The sequence below is a fragment of the Prosopis cineraria genome, unplaced genomic scaffold (assembly GCF_029017545.1).
Source record: "Prosopis cineraria cultivar Desert tree isolate PC_DT_omini unplaced genomic scaffold, ASM2901754v1 PC867, whole genome shotgun sequence".
In the NCBI taxonomy this organism is placed as follows: Eukaryota; Viridiplantae; Streptophyta; class Magnoliopsida; order Fabales; family Fabaceae; genus Prosopis; species Prosopis cineraria.
Genome location: NW_026556192.1, coordinates 1,362 through 17,867, shown reverse-complemented (window position 1 = coordinate 17,867; position 16,506 = coordinate 1,362). Strand labels below are relative to the sequence as shown.

Below are 16,506 nucleotides of genomic sequence, written 5' to 3'. Positions count from 1 at the left end.
AACAGCCATTTAATAAAGGGACAACATTACTATCCTTTTACTAAATTCTGACAGGTTCTAATGTTGATAAAATAAAAAATATAAATAGTAGCCTTCATCTTAAAAAGTCACCGCTGAGCGGAAATCACAGCTGATTTTTTTTTTTTTTTTTGGTGGGAGAATGGCAGCAAAATCTCAAAATCTAGAATTTATAACAATTAAGTTCTCAATAAAATGTTTTAAAAAGTAAATTAAAAATATTAATTGAAATAGTTTTAAATAGGAATCTCAATTGTAAATTGAGGGTGATATTTACAATTTAAATGGTTACTTGCAATTAATATTTATAACTATTTTTTAAACATCAACCTTGTAGGGGATTGACTCCACCAGTGTAGGGCGATAACTTAGTCAATGCACCAGGTGCTCACAATTGATTCAACTATACAACCTATTACTAAAGTGATTTGAATTTGGTAAAAAGAGACTAGCTTTCACAAACATGACAAATGAAGATTTGAATTTCACAAAGAGAAAAATTCACATTTAATAGCTGACTGTATTCTAAAATTTACTGTCTTTAATATGAGGACACTTATGAATAATAATAATAGATTCCTATAGTTTTATTGAATTTTGTTTTTAATCTATGTAATTTTTTTTAGTGTTTTGACTAAAAATAGTAAAAAAAACTAAAATTATAGAGATTGAAAATACTGAAAAAAGTTATAGAAATTAAAGCAAAACTTGATAAAACTATATCAACTGATGATTGTATTTTCTCAAAATTACCAAACCTATTAGATCAACATAACATGAAGCTGGACGAATTTTTCTTTGAAATTCAATTTCATGCATTTTTTTTAAACGCATAAGACTAGTAAAGTCATTTTTTCGGTGCGGAGATTTTGTTTAGTTTTTTTAAATAATCATTTAATAATAAAAATTAACACAAATAATAAAAATTATGAAAAATTATGTTTTCAATTATAATAACTCATATACAACATGAGTCTTACTCAAAATTCTTATAATATACGATAAATATGTTGACTTAGTTGAAGAACTAGAATTCTGCTCAATGTGTATGTGTGTATGCAATGCATGAAACTTAGAAAGTTAAATTTTTTGCACACAAACTGAAGCAGGAGGAATAATTAAATTAAGGTGCAGTTGGTCTGTTTTGTTTTTGTGAAAACATAATTTTCTGATTCCTGTACTTTTATTGTGTTTTAATATCAATCCTTATACTTTTATTCTGTCATTTCAAGTCTCTTAAGCTTTATTTATTTGTAACGTTTGTCCCTATATTTCTAAATATGATTATAACGATTTAATTATGTATATAAACTTTGTTATTTATTGTATTTATTGGTTAAAATTATGATAAGTTGTATAAAAAATGGATAGAAGACCAAAAATAATAATAATAATATGACATTAGGTAAGAATCCTTAAACTCGTAATAAATGAAGCTTCAAGGAGGGAGAAACAGATAGACCAAACAGGCAACAAAATTAGTGGTTATTTTGTTTATATAACGTATACATTGGTAGGTTTAACTTCGCCAATAATAATAAAGACTGACAATGTAAATGTATAAAATTTAAGGAATTTGAAATGCAGGAATAAAAGTATAAATATTAATACCAAAACATGTAAAAAGTATAAAGATAAAAAAATATTGTTTTATATTTAAATGTATATATATTGACCAGATTATTCAAATCATTGGGCATGTTCCTGTTGAAGCTAAATCAATCATATTCATTCATTATTATGGCTTGTTTGTTTATATGCTCAGTCTCTGCCTTCCAACGTTTTTTTTTTTTTTTTTTTTGGACCTCTTCTCCTCTTTTGTGTGTGTGTGTGTGTGTTTTTTTTTTTTTTTTAATGTCACCGTCACTTGAAAAGAGACCCACCCACGCCCACACACATGCATGCATAAAAGAAGCTGAAAGGGTGTATGTGGTTTGAGGGGGAGAGAAGGGGGGATTTTAACTAAGAAGAGGGAAGCAAAGTAGAGGGATTTTAATGAAGAAAAGAAGATAGATTTGATATTATCTTATTTGGTTTAAGAGAAGAGGGCAAGAAAAATAATTATATATAAATATTTTTATTTTATTTTATTAGTGTTGAGATACAGTAAAAGTATATCTACGTTTTTTAAATTTATCATGGAAGGCAAATTGATCAAGGTGTAATAAATTTTATCCCTCCTTTTCCAATTCCTCAGTTTGGATCCCAACTAAACAAAGGGAGGGGCTAAAATCCCTCCCCTCCTCCGAAGTTCCAACTAAACACTCCTAAAATAAACAGCACTATTAAACTTAATAAATAGATAATAATCATTGCCATGTTTTTCAGAACTGATGATAACTGTGCTAGTCATCAGTAAGTGGGAGCACCACATTTAATACAAAAATTAAAATTTATATTATTTATTTTTAAATTTTATACACTATAATCTATATTTTAAAGAAAGAATATGTAATTAAATAGATGCAAATTTTTTGTCCAAAATATAAGCATTTTTTTTGAAAAATGATATTTTGAAATTTCAATTATTATTCTTAAAGAACTAATATAAGATATTTAATAATAGTATAATTAAAAAGATATAATGTTTTTAAGATTAAGGTTTCTCTTAATATTGTTTGATAACCAGAAAATTGTTGCCAATACTCTATGTTATGCATGCTCCAAAAGAAATGTCATACAGGTACTCAAAATTTATCAATCTTATATTTCCCTCCCCCCCACTCGACGTTTTAGTTATATTATTTTTGCCTTTATTTCTTTGATTCATCTTATTGTTATCATTTTTATATCCAAACGAGCCAAAAGATTTAGAAAGAATCAACATCTAAAGAATACAGAAATCAATTTACCAATCAAACTTCTATAACAAAGTATAATGCGTGTTGATATTGCAACTTCATATCTGTGCACAATACCGGCATTTATGGGTTTTTGTCGGGTTGCCCCGAGCCCAGTGTTATTCTAATGGGCCCCAGTCAGACCAACACATACTCTTCTTCTTCCATATATGTGTGTATGTATATATAACGAAACTGAGGCTTCATTTATTTAAAATTGAGAAAAGCACCTGATAAGGTTTTATTTTAGAACATACGAAAATAAACAACAATGTGCTGGTGGAACTCAAACAAAAGCCTCAAACATAATTCGGCTCTATTTGGAATGGAAAGAAAATAAAAAGAAGAGAGAATTATAGAAAAAAAACTATAGAATAAAGACATTTCTCATCACTGTTTTTTTCCTTAATCCCCTGCCAGTGAGATATACCTAAAAGAAAAATATTATGTGATCAAGAAGGAAAAATGTCTTTTCCTTCTATTTTTCTACCATAATTTTCTCTTATTATTTTCTTGTCATTACGAAATGAGAGTTCATAGTAACTTGGCAGAGTAACTAACGGAGGAGGAACATCTTAAACCAAAAAGCAGAATACTTAAGATATCTTTTAAGGTTGTTCTTGTAGTCTACATACGTTAGTCCGAATCGAGGAGTGTAGCCTGAATCCCATTCAAAGTCGTCCATAAATGACCACGCGTAATACCCCTTCACATTCACCCCATCCCTGCATGTATAATCAACCACACATGAAATCAACACACTTACTCAATATTATTTTAAACCTATTACTCTTTTCAATCCGATTTATAAGACCTTTTAAAAATAAAATAATGAAACATTTGTAACTCATTTCTAAACACACTGCTGTCTCTTTTACTCTTACTTTTAAGAAATTTCTTTTCCATCAATCCTTCCCCTCCAATGAATTATATCAATTAAAAGGTAATTTCCTTAATATATATCATGAAATTAAAATAGTTCATAGGATCTTATAACAATGACATAAAGTAAATTGTAATGTAATATATCTCACGCACTTGATTGCTTGAAGAAGACTTCTGAGATGGCTATCATGGTATCTGATCCTGATACTGTCCTTAATGGCTTCATGAACTGGTTTTGATGCATTATTTGCTTCACCAACTCCTGCGGTTTTCCTCAAACACATTAATATGTACCTCCCCACCCCCAATATATATATAATTATAATTGGGCAAAAATCATTTGTTTTTTGAGTAAATATATTCTAACAGGTTACAATATCAATGCAGAAAGCTTCGATATGTTGCTTGTGAAGCCAAGTCTTCTCATGAAAGCGTATGATATGTAGATAGGTACCATTTTCAGTGATGTAAATTGTTGGGTTCTGGTATTTGTTCTTTACATAAACCAAAAGCTCACGGAGTCCCTTTGGATAAATGTAGAGCCAGCTCAAAGCGGTCTACAAAAGCAACAAATCTCCATAAATGGACAAAAAAAACAAAGAAAAAAAAGACATTTAATCCCACAAATTTCCTAGCTGGAGAGAGGAATCCAAGTTTACATGCACAAATCAAGAAACAAAACATACCGGAGTACCGATGTTGAGACCATTTCTTGAGGCTGAGATTAGAACAAAAATGAAGTGAGTTTATGTGTAAATACAATACATTAACTAAGTTTTGATAATATTTTAATTTAGTTACTTACTTGAGAAAGTGGCATGAATGTCAGAAGTGTAACTTTTGTTAACAGTGCTGGTAGAGAGAGAATTTTCTACATAATTAGCGGTATAATAATTGAGACCAAGAAAATCATAAGACCCTTTTAACAGTTTTGATTCTGCTTCTGAGAACTTCGGGAGCCTATCTCCCACAATAGCCCTCATGACCTCGGGATAATCTCCATACGTAATAGAGTGAGCATACCTGCACAAAAGGATTAGCTTTCACTTCAGCAAGTTTACATTTAATAATGTATTAAAGGGAAAATGATGATTAAGAACTTCATAAGAAAATTAATCAGAAATCAGGATCTTATCATAAATTAGGTTCTCAATTTTAACACTCATTTTCCTATATTTTAGCACTGAAAATCTTTAAAAAATCCTGATTGCGTATTAACTTTCTTAATAGGTCCTTAGTTATCATTCTCCTTTTACTCTAATTTTTCGATTAAAGCATAGATTAAACTAATTTTTACCATTAAAACTTGACTTGAACAGTACAAAACCTCAACAAAGAAGAAGTTGAGAGAAACCAAAATACAAAAAAGGGAGGAAAAAAGAAGAAGAAGGCTGAACTCATGTTTTTCTCACTTACCATCCAAGGTAAAAATCTAGAGCTCTATTTGCAGCCTCACGATCAGCTGAAGTTTGGGACTTTGGAATGATCCAATGTGTCACTAATGTGATTCCTATTTGTCCTTTTTGGGTAACCTATAATTGTAATGAGGAATAATTACAGACTTTGTTAAAAAAAAAAACCATGCAACAAGTTGAATCGACAAGGTAAGGCCAAAGAATGTGATAATATGTAAGAGAACCTGATATTTGGTTTTGTAGAGTCTGGCAGCTGTAGCATGAGAAAGAAGGAGATGGTGGGTGACCAGATAGGGCTCAGTGCCGGAGTTGCCGACTGTGCAATTTCCGACATAGTTAGAACACCGACCAGGTGCAAAGGTGCCACCATTGTAGCCATTGACAGCGAATATGTGGGGTTCATTGAGGGTAGCCCAATTCTTAACCCTATCTCCAAATGCTTTGAAGCAAAAGTCAGCGTAGTCTCGGAAATCATCCCTGAAATTATTAATCAGTTAGAAAACTAAGAATAACAATACAATTACTCATCACTAACTAGAGCTGAAGAATAGGTTGATTTATTGGGTAATTTATTTAAGCCATGGGCTCTGAAAATTAAAAGATTTTTATACAAAGGGTTTTTAAGTCTTGAAAGAACAAGCTTGGGACTATCCGTTTAACCATTAAGCCCTTTTTGTATTTGAAATTTTTATGTTAAATTTAGGCTTTAGAATATGAGTTTGCACATTAAAATTAGAGTTTATTACATTACATATTTTAATTTTAGGGAATGAATATGTAATATAATATAAAAGTTAATTTTTGTAAAATTTAAAAAATAAAAAAATAAAAAAAACCAAAAAGGCTTTGAGCTGATTCTAGGCTATATCAATAAACGCCAACGCTTTAAGTAGAATTGATAAATTTTAAGGTCAACAGCAGGTCAAGCTTATATAAGCAAAGCTTACCTATTTACCCGTTCCATCACTAACACATTTAACATATTCAAAAAAGTTCCCAGTGACAGACAGAGATTTGATGGACCGTAGTGTGGGTAACACTTACACTACTTTAGGACTGAGAAATCCACCGTACTCGTCGGTGAGAGCTTGAGGAACATCCCAATGGAAAAGAGTGACAAAAGGTATTATACCTATGTAGATATATATATATATATATATATATCCACAAAAATGAGTGATTAAATGTGGAAAAGATTGCTATTAATTTTGGAAAAGTTTGTTATTATCACAGAAATGAACTAATTAAGTGAACAGCCTGACCATTAGCAAGTAGCTCATTGATGACATTGTTGTAGAATTTGACACCCAAGGCATTCACTTTTCCTCTACCCTCTGCACAATTAAAAACAATTAATAACCAAATGGAAAAAAAAAAAAACAGAGCAACAAACATTAACAAAAGGGCAACGTTGGGGAAAAAAAGTGTTCTAAATAAAAACTTTCTCTGGTGTCCTATAAAAAAAAAATCAAGAATTAATACAGTATAAATAAAGCCGCTTTATTCATTTTTTTTAAAATTATCTTAGCATGGTTTAATTAAAAAGAAAGAAAAATTATTACCAGGGAAAATTCTGGACCAAGAGAGGGAGAATCTAAAGGAGTCCAGCCCAATTTTTTTCATCAGTTGTACGTCACTCTGCAATACGGGACACACATTGTGTGGGCGTGTGAGAGAGTTAAAATAGTGATAAAATAGATATGAATAGATGAGACGCACGAAAGTCGGTGAACACCTTATAGCGATGGTAAAAATCGTCGGCCACGTCACCAGTGCTCTGATCCGATATCTTTTCTGCTCATTAATTAATTGCACATCAAAATAAATCAATCTTTGTTCGGACTATAGTTTAAGATCTGATCTTGCACATGCCAATTAATTTAGCCGTTAATGACATACAAATGAGATTCGTCACTTCACATTAATATTAAAAAATGTATTTCGTTTTCGCAATTGAGATAACACACACACAGAGACAGACAGACAGACAGATACACACACACAGGGGGGGAGAGAGACCTGGATGCTGCTTAGTGAAGGTGTCCCAAATGCTTGGTCCTTTTCCATCAATATTTGCCGCTCCTTCTGACTGTGTCGTAGAACAACCATATTTTTTAACATACAAAAACTATGATCAACTACCCCAGAAACTTGTACACGTAGAGAGAGAGAGATGTGCAGATCTTGGAAGAAAAGAAATAGATTTTGCATCTTCAAAGTGGTGAATATCATGTTGTACTGCTTAATATATATGAATGAATGGTGTGTGTGTGTAGAGAGAGAGAGAGAGAGGGAGGGAGGGAGGGAGAGGGAGAGAGAGACCTGATACGCGGAAGAACCAGCACCGAAGACGAAGCCACGGGGGAAAAGGGTTCTATTGAATGGAACCGTATAATGGGCGGGCTTTGCAGTGGCGGCGGCCGCCGCCGCGAGGGTGGTGGCAGCGGCCACCATTAACACACACAGCAGAAAACTGTTGCCTTTAACTCTCATAGCCATGCCTGATGCTTTTGCTGAAACTAGTTCAACATTCCTGAATATTTATAGCTAAGAACTGCATGTGATTCGTACGTTATATGGAGTTTAAGAAATTAAATAAGGGATGCAATTCATCATCTTTCAATAATTTGCGCCGTTTTTAAGAAATATTACGAACATGTGGCATATAAAAACAAAGTGAATTTATAAAGAAATATTAAGAAATATTACGAACATGTGGCATATAAAAACTTATTTATAAATAAATTTCATGAATTTATAAAAATGCACTCAGCTCCGTTTGTCAACGATCAAAGTGACATTAATAATAATAATTAATGGCCATAAAACAAGAGATAAGCAACAATAATGACTGCAAAAGCATCATAATTTTAAATCGTGAACCATAATTACATTGGCCAACTCTGTACGGTTGATCCTGAAACTTTGTTCTCACATGTCCATGCTATTCTATAATTGCAATTTAAAATTAAAATGACTTCAAATTTATATTAAGTTAACAATCCAAGAACCAGAGCACCTTGCAATTCTCACTCAATTAGTTGAAGCTAATTCTGATTAAGAAATTTTAAAGGGGACTAGTAAAAATCCAACACTTCTGCAGTCTGCTGCACAGTTTAGATTTAAAGTTTCTAACTTATAATTTTTTTAAAAAAATGCCATTTTTATGTATTTTAATTTTTAACATTATATTTATCAAAATAATAATTTATAAAAATGATAAATATTTAATATAAAATTGTGACAGTACACAGTATATTTGTATAGTCAATATATAAGAATTATAAAAATTTTAATATTAAATTAAATATTTTAAATTAATTCTAGATCAAGTTTATGATAAAATTATAATTTTTATAAATTTCATTTTAATAAATATAAAATAATATTTTAAATCTGAATGGTTTACATCTCGTCACATTGATGAGCATGATGGTGATAAACATTGATTATGAGTCCTAACTATTATACTCCCTCTATATAATTTGACACAAGATTATACATAACAATAAAACACATTACAAACTTACTTTTAGAAAATAAAACTATAAATTTTTTAAAAATACCTTTATACAATTAATTATTATGCGATAATATAATTTTAATTATCTTTTCATTTGAAGAGTAATATTAAAAAAATAAAAAATATTATGGATGAATTTTTTTTAAATTATCTTATATTTTAAAATAAAATGATTTTAAAAATAATTTTATTATTTGAGACAGAAAGTGAGTGTATCAATACGCTACCAAAGGTATGTTGGAGATTTAAATTTGAAAAGTTTCCGGGATAAAACTATGATGCTTGATTTGGAAATTTTACAACCGTTAGATGATAAAAACGGTGATGATGTGGGCAACGTGCGCATTAATTTCCTTGGGGGACCCAGCAGCAAAAAAATAGCACTGGACAGCTCATTATTATTGCCTTACACAGTAAAAAGCAAAGTACGGAAAATTGGATCGATTATTGAACCGATTATGGCACTGGGTCACGGGTTAGTGGTTCAATTAGGGTTGAACCGGAGGCAAACAAGTCATGATTAAAATAATACAATTTAAATAAAAAGACATTAATTATAAAAACATTCAACTAAATCCAACCACTCAAGAGTCTAATAGTAATAAAATACAACACTTTAAATATCTATCATTACAATTACAACTCTTCAATCTCAAAAGTTTAGAGAAGAGATGGAGATAGAGCTGAAAAAGAGACGGAGATTGAGTTAGAAAAGAGACGGAGAGTCAAAGACTAAGTTGGAAAAGAGATGGAGATAGCAGAGACAGAGATAGAGCTGGAGAAGAGACGGAGATAGAGTTGGAGCCTGGAGAAGAGACGGAGACTAAGTTAGAGAAGAGACGCTGATTAGGTTAGGGCGAGAGAGGAGAGACACAGATGAAAGGTGAACTAAATGCTGTTTGAAAATCTGGATTGGACTTAGCGTGCTCTACCTCTAACTTCTCATTTTTTTTGACTTTAGTTTTACTTTTTTTTGTTATCTTATTTCTGAACTCAATACTCTGAAAAATTAAAAATGAAAAAAAAATCTCCAAAAAAAATAACCCGGTTGACCCAGTCAACCCACCGGGTTGATCGGGTTATATTGGGTTAAACCTGGGTTGACCGAGTTATACCAATTCATTCCCTCACCAATTTAGAAGTAAACTCAGACCGAATAAAAGATTGGGTCACCGATTTTTGAGTTGACTCGTTCGGTCCGGTTCAAGTTTCAATATCATGATAAAAAGCTTTCAGTTTCAGGCTTGGCCAGGGGACGGACTTAGCATAGTGAAATGTGAAGTTATTTTCATCTGCCTTTTGTTTGTTCCTTTGTTTTCCCTTGTTGCCCCTTACCAACTTACAGTTTCACGTTTGTCATGAGTGAAATAATGAAATTGTATGTCTGCCCAATAGTGGATGCACAGCTGTCCGCTCAGACATTACTGTGTTGTTGGGCCCACCTACCCTATCATACTTTTAGATATAATTAAATATAAAAATAATTAATTAAATAATAAATTTTAATTATAATTAATTGTATTATAACCAATTTATTTAAATAATATTTTTTAAAATTAATTTTAATGAAATTAAATATTTCATTATATTATTTAAATTACATAATATGTTTATAATAACACATTCGTGAGGTTGATATGGGTAGGTGAGAGAGTGGGTCAGAAATAATTAATTCATAAGGGTAAAAATCATTTGAAGAAGCTGAAGTTTTCAGATTATGCCAAAACATGATTATCAGCATTTTAATCGATTAATCACAAATCTGGTGTTTGGCTAATTTTCTTTTCAAAATCGATTATCAGCAAAAAAATTGATTTCCAGCCTTATCCAAACAGGCACTTATATGAGTATATTTCCTTCTCACTATTTTATCGGAACTTATGAGGACTGTTTACGCTTTTAATATGTTTTCTCCTTGCATGACGAAGTTTAAAATCTTGACCAATATTTTTATGCAAAATAGCTTATAAAAAAGGTTATTAATTTTTTTAAAGAAGTTAAATAACAAATTTGCTCCAAAATTATATGTTCAAAGGCATTTAAAATCTTAAACTTGTTTTTAGAATAATGTTCTTTTTCAATATTTTAAAAGAATTCAATATTACTTCTACTGATAATAAATTTTAACCTTGACAGTTAATTGATTAAAAATTACAAAACGAATATAAAAAATTATAGTAAAAAATCCAAAATTACTGATAATGACAAAAAATAAAGAAAAGGACCAAGAAATTTAATTTTTGAAGCCATTTTTTTTATAATTTTTTAATTAATTAATAATTTAATTTAATTTAATTTTTTATTAATAATAAAACTTAAGTTACATTATTTTTAAAGGTTGAAAAAACATTGCAAAAAAAATATTTAAAATTCTGCGCGTTCCATGAAAAAAAAAAAAAACCCCAGAGAGAAGAAGTAAATGAAAATAGTGTAATCCATTGGAAAGAGGAAAAAAAACAAAAAATACGGCAGGATCATCAATGAATGGATTGGAGATGGAGAGGGTACTGTGGATCTCTGATTCAAACAAGAGGACAAAAAAAGCCAGCTCATTCATGTCCTTTGCTTCTTTATTTCTCCACATGTTCACTCCTCTTCCTCCTCCGTTTCTAAAATTGTTTGCTTATTTATTCCATCCATCTGCACTTATCATCATTCTTAATTCATTTAAGTTAACAAAAAAGATTAATTAAACTCTTTACTTTTTAATTTTTTTAATTATACCATTGAATGTATGAAATATAATACTTGACTTATTTAAAATACAATCATTAATTACTTAAGAGTAGAGGGACAAATTACCTTCTAAATTTTAGATTTAATAGCATCATAATCCCTCCGTCCCTATATATAGGTTATTTTCTAAAATTTTATCTTATTCTTAAATATAAAAAGTGTCATGATATTTTTAAATAATTACACAATTTTGCTCTTGTTTAAAAAAAAAAAGGCAAGAGATATTAATTATATACTTTACCCATCACAATCATGATACTAATTGACATTACTAAGGACAAAATTAAAAAAATTATTTTAATTTAATATGATTTCAACTAAATAACAAACTTATATTAATATGCATAATTTGGTTAAAATCACCTTATATATAGAGACAAAAGGAGTAGATTCTGAACTCATTTATTATACAAATTATTCTCTTAACTTTTAAAAATAATGCAACTTAGCTTTTGTCGATAGCAAAATTAACTTTCACCAACTAAAAAATGACTTTTAAAATTACAAAAAAATAATAATAATGGATTTAAAAATTACAAATAAGGTTCACAAAAATTACAAAAAGGACCAAATTTTTTTTAAATTTTTGAGGTTCTTCTCTATACTTTTTGATTGACTGATTGTTATAATTAATTTTTATTAATAATAGAAGTAAATTGTATTGTTTTAAAAGTTGAATGAACAATTTAAATAATAAAAAAATTAAAAATTTATGGTGCTATTAAACTTAAAATTTAAAAAATAATTTGCCCCTCTGCCCATTATTCAATAAAGTAAAAGTATAATTAAAAAAATGCGCACACACACACACTTACCTAATATCTTATATTTTAAATTAAATAAACCTTTAGAAAATGATCTAATTATGATCTGAAGAGAGCATCTTTATCCTCTATTCACAGTCAACAAGTTATCTCCTTTTTTTTTTTTTAAAACCAAACAAGATTACATGAAATAATAAAATCCCTCCCTTTCATTGAATTTCTCCCCTCCCCCATTCCAAACAAAGATTAAAGTAATAGCTCAGCAATGCAACTATAATTTTTCATTTCCAGCATATTTTATAAAAAAAAAGAAACTTAAAAATCATAAATTCAGTTCAAAATTTAATAAGTTCTCATTTATTATTATTAAATATACATATTTTAATAATATACTTTATTTCTACAATATTTAATAAAAGATAAAAAATATAATAAAAATTTAATAACATGACACATGAATAGGAAATTTTTTTCCTATTTTATAAATAAAATTGAAGGAAGTAAATCATATTAGTCTTGCTAATATTCAATCATAATAATTTTATATATTTTAAAATCGACCAATTATCTATTTTACACCGTTTTAGCATTGATTGGTGCCCGTAACACTAAAACAGTTGGAAATTCGCGCCACTCCTAATATGCAAAGTGGAACAACATGTCAGCAAACACATGGAGATATGAGAGGAAAGAGACCGTTCCAAGTCGGAGAAGGAGTTGAATAAGCGGTCATTCTGCATTGTGGGCTGGACCACTAGCCCGCTGGCCTACCTAAACGTGGATTAGGTTTAAGTTCTATTACATTCTTTTTTGTAAGTTGGCCCCACCCAATCTATAAATGATAGCTGGCCGCCTAACCTACTTGCATGCAATTTCTTCTTTTTTGTCCCCGATATAAATCATCTGATACTTGAATTTATTGCTCATCCCATATTAATCCGGATCCTAACGAGGAGATCTTATAGTGATAGTAGAATATTGATAGGATGACTTTTTTAAGATCTCTTTAATTATTGTGTCTATCACTCCTTAATATTAAACACTCGCCCTAAAAAATATTGACTATAATTTTTTCTGACTCAACTAAGCGCTCATTAATACCTGCACGCAATTTTAGTCAAACTTTTTTAGCCTTTTTTTTTAACAAGTTGGCCTAATCCAACTCATAAAATGACTAGCCTATGGGCTAGCCTATAACTTGTATTTTTAGTGATCATTATTGCATTATGTTATTTTTAGGTAGGAGCACCACTTTTTCACAACTTAAAAATTTTAATAGTTAAGATGGATAATTCAATTCAATGAGTTCAATTTTAAAAATTTTCTTTTTTTTTTTTCATTGCACATTTTCTCCAAATATTTTACTAAATTTTAAAATTAGTCAGATAAAATTTCAATGCTCGATAATAATTTATAAGGAGAATAACATTTGAGCACCAAAATTTGTCTAATTTCAAGTGGATCCCCAAAAAATACTATGAAAAAGGGCTTGTAAAGATCAATTCAAATAAATATTTGAATAAGCTCTTGTAAATATTATAAATTTTTATTACAAATTAAAAATTATATTTAAAACTTAAATACTTCAATATAATTTGAATAACGGCTTGTTTAATTTCTGTTTTTAAAAATTGCTTTTTGTTTGCAAAAATAAAAAAATCATTTCAGTAAGTGTTTTGAATATAAGTGTTTTTAAAACTATTCTTATTTTTATTTTTAAAAACAAAGAAAATAAAAGCAGTTTAGAGCTGTTTTCATTTTTTTTTATGTAAAACACACTACATTTTATTATTATAAATTATTTTCAATTGCAGTCAATTATTATTATAAGTCATCATTATTAACCACTATTAGTTGTTTTTAACTCAAAAATTATTTTCAAATTAATATAATCAAATGTATTTTTATTTTGTTTTGTTTTGAAAAACATTTTTAAAAAATTAATTTACAAGATAATTTATTTTTTAAAATAAAACACGAGAATAAAACCAAACAAACCCATAGTCACCCAACAAAATTTATCCTAGTTGGATTCGAGGATCCAAGTTTCCACACATATACAAATCAAGAAACAGAACATAACGGAGTACCCATTTTTTGAGGCTGAGATTAGAAGATTAAAATTGAGTGAGTTTATGTATTCTTGGTACACATTTAAGTTTTGAAAGATCGATTCAAGGGCAGTTTTTTCTCAAAGAAAAAAAGACTGATGTCATGCTTGAGGTATGCCGTTATTTTAATGCAATTACTTACATGAAAGAGTGACATGATGAATATCAGAAGTGTAATTTTTATTAACAGCGCTGGTAGAGGAATTATTTTCTGCATAATTAAAGGTATAATAATTAACAGCAAGAAAATCATAAGACCCCTTCAACATTTCTGATTCTGCTTTTGTGAATTTTGGCAATCCATCTCTCACTATAGATCTCATGCTCTCTGGATAATCTCCACAGGTGACGGGATGAGCAAACCTGCAAAAAAGGATTAGCTTTCACTACAGCTAGTTTAAATTCAACATTTCATTGAAACATAAAATAGTAAACTAATTTACCATGTTAAAATTTGATTTGAACAGTTCAAAGCCTCGAAAAAGTAGAATTAATGAAAGAGTACAGTGGAAAAAAAATAGCCCAACTCTTCATGTTTTTCTCACTTTCCATCCAAAGTAAAAAAAATCTGTAGTTCGAAATGCGGCTTTACACTTAGCTTGAGTTTCGCACTTTGGAATCACCCAAGGTGAATCTAATGTGATTCCTATTTGTCCTTTTTGGGTAACCTGGAATAATGGTAACGAGGAATTACAGATTTTGTTCAAAGAAAAAACTTTACATATAACAAAGTTGAATCTACATGGTAAGACAAAAGAATGTGATAATATTATATGCAAGAGAACCTTATTTGGTTCTGTAGAGTCTAACAGCAGCTGCATGAGGAAGAAGAAGATGATCGGCGACCGAGTAGGGCTCAGTGGCGGAGTTGCCGGCAGTGCAATTTCTGACACCTACCGGTGCAAAGGTGCCGCTACCGTAGCCACCAAAAGAAAACATGTGGGGTTCATTCAGAGTAACCCAATTCAACATAGTCTCGGAAATCATCCCTAAAATCGTTAATCAATTGGAAAACTAACAATATTAGTACAATTAGTCATCATGAACATAGCTAACATATTCAGAAAAGATCCACACATACAGAGATTTGATGGACAATGGGGCAACACGCGCACTATTTTACAATTAAGAAATCATCCATAGTCGTCATTAAGAGCTTGAGGAACATCCCAATGGAAGAGGGTGACAAAATGTATAACACCTACACGCACGCACACACAATAATAAGTGTGCAAGTATGAAAAAAATTGCTATTGATTTTAGAAAAGTTTAATTTGTATATGTATTATCACAGAATAAATGAACTAATTAAGTGAACAGCTTGACCATTAGCAAGGAGCTCATTGATGACATTATTGTAGAATTTGACACCCCAGTGATTCACTTTTCCGCTACCCTCTGCACAAATAAAATACCAAATGAAAAAAATCTGTACTAACTATTTTCTCTGTCTTTCAATAAGAATCAAGAATTAATTCAGCGATAGAATCCCCTTTATCTATTTTTTCAAAATTATATTACCATGGTTAGTTAAAAAGATAGAAAAATGTTGCCAGGGAAAATTCTAGACCAAGAAATGGAGAATCTACACGAGTCCAGCCCAATTTCTTCATTATTTTATATCACTCTGCAATATGGGGGGAAAAATAAAGGCATTTACACACACACGAACACATTAATTGTGTGTGTGTGTGTTGTGATGAAATTTAAATCCTCCAAAATTGAAATCTATAAATTTTTGTGAAGTTCTCCTTTTATGAAAGAAAGAAAAGATTTTATATTTTATAAAACAATAAAATAAGGAAAAAAATACGAAAAAAAGAAAACTTTAATTTACAAAAATTCACAAATTTAATTTCAACTTCAGATGAGGATTTAAATCCTCTATGTATATATGAGTCGGGGAACATTGATGAAATAGATGGAAGAAAGTTGATGAACACCTTGCAGCGACGATAGAAATCGTTGGCCACGTCGCCGTTGCTTTTATCCGCCATCCTTTCTGCTTATTAATATTATACACAGAGAGAAATAATATTTAGTTGCAGGATTAGTTATAGTTTAAGATCTGATCTTACACAGCCCATTATTTTAGCCCTCAATCACATACAAGCGAGCAGATCCCACTTCACATTAATGTTAAAAATTGTTTACCTTATGTAACTTAAAAATTAAATAATTAATTTGGTATGTTATCTTTACGGCCGTCACACT

At 30.0% G+C, this 16,506-nt stretch overlaps 1 protein-coding gene and 1 pseudogene across 2 annotated transcripts; both read right to left on the bottom strand.

The window, feature by feature from the left end:
- Positions 1–3,091: 3,091 nt before the first annotated feature.
- Positions 3,092–7,654, bottom strand: LOC129298631 (vicianin hydrolase-like). 2 transcript variants are annotated; one of them, XM_054937057.1, is made up of 13 exons: positions 7,481–7,654; positions 7,178–7,247; positions 6,894–6,952; positions 6,721–6,796; positions 6,421–6,492; positions 6,203–6,290; positions 5,383–5,635; positions 5,160–5,275; positions 4,549–4,766; positions 4,430–4,461; positions 4,198–4,300; positions 3,897–4,005; positions 3,092–3,583 (listed from the first exon to the last, which is right to left on the bottom strand). In XM_054937057.1, exons 1-13 carry the CDS (start codon positions 7,649–7,651, stop codon positions 3,415–3,417), a joined length of 1,536 nt encoding a protein of 511 aa, XP_054793032.1. In that variant the 5' UTR covers positions 7,652–7,654; the 3' UTR covers positions 3,092–3,414. The 2 variants fall into 2 exon arrangements, with proteins under 2 accessions (XP_054793032.1, XP_054793033.1); XM_054937058.1 differs by lacking the exons at positions 5,160–5,275; positions 6,203–6,290.
- Positions 7,655–14,426: 6,772 nt separating this feature from the next.
- Positions 14,427–15,899, bottom strand: LOC129298630 (vicianin hydrolase-like; annotated as a pseudogene).
- Positions 15,900–16,506: the final 607 nt, after the last annotated feature.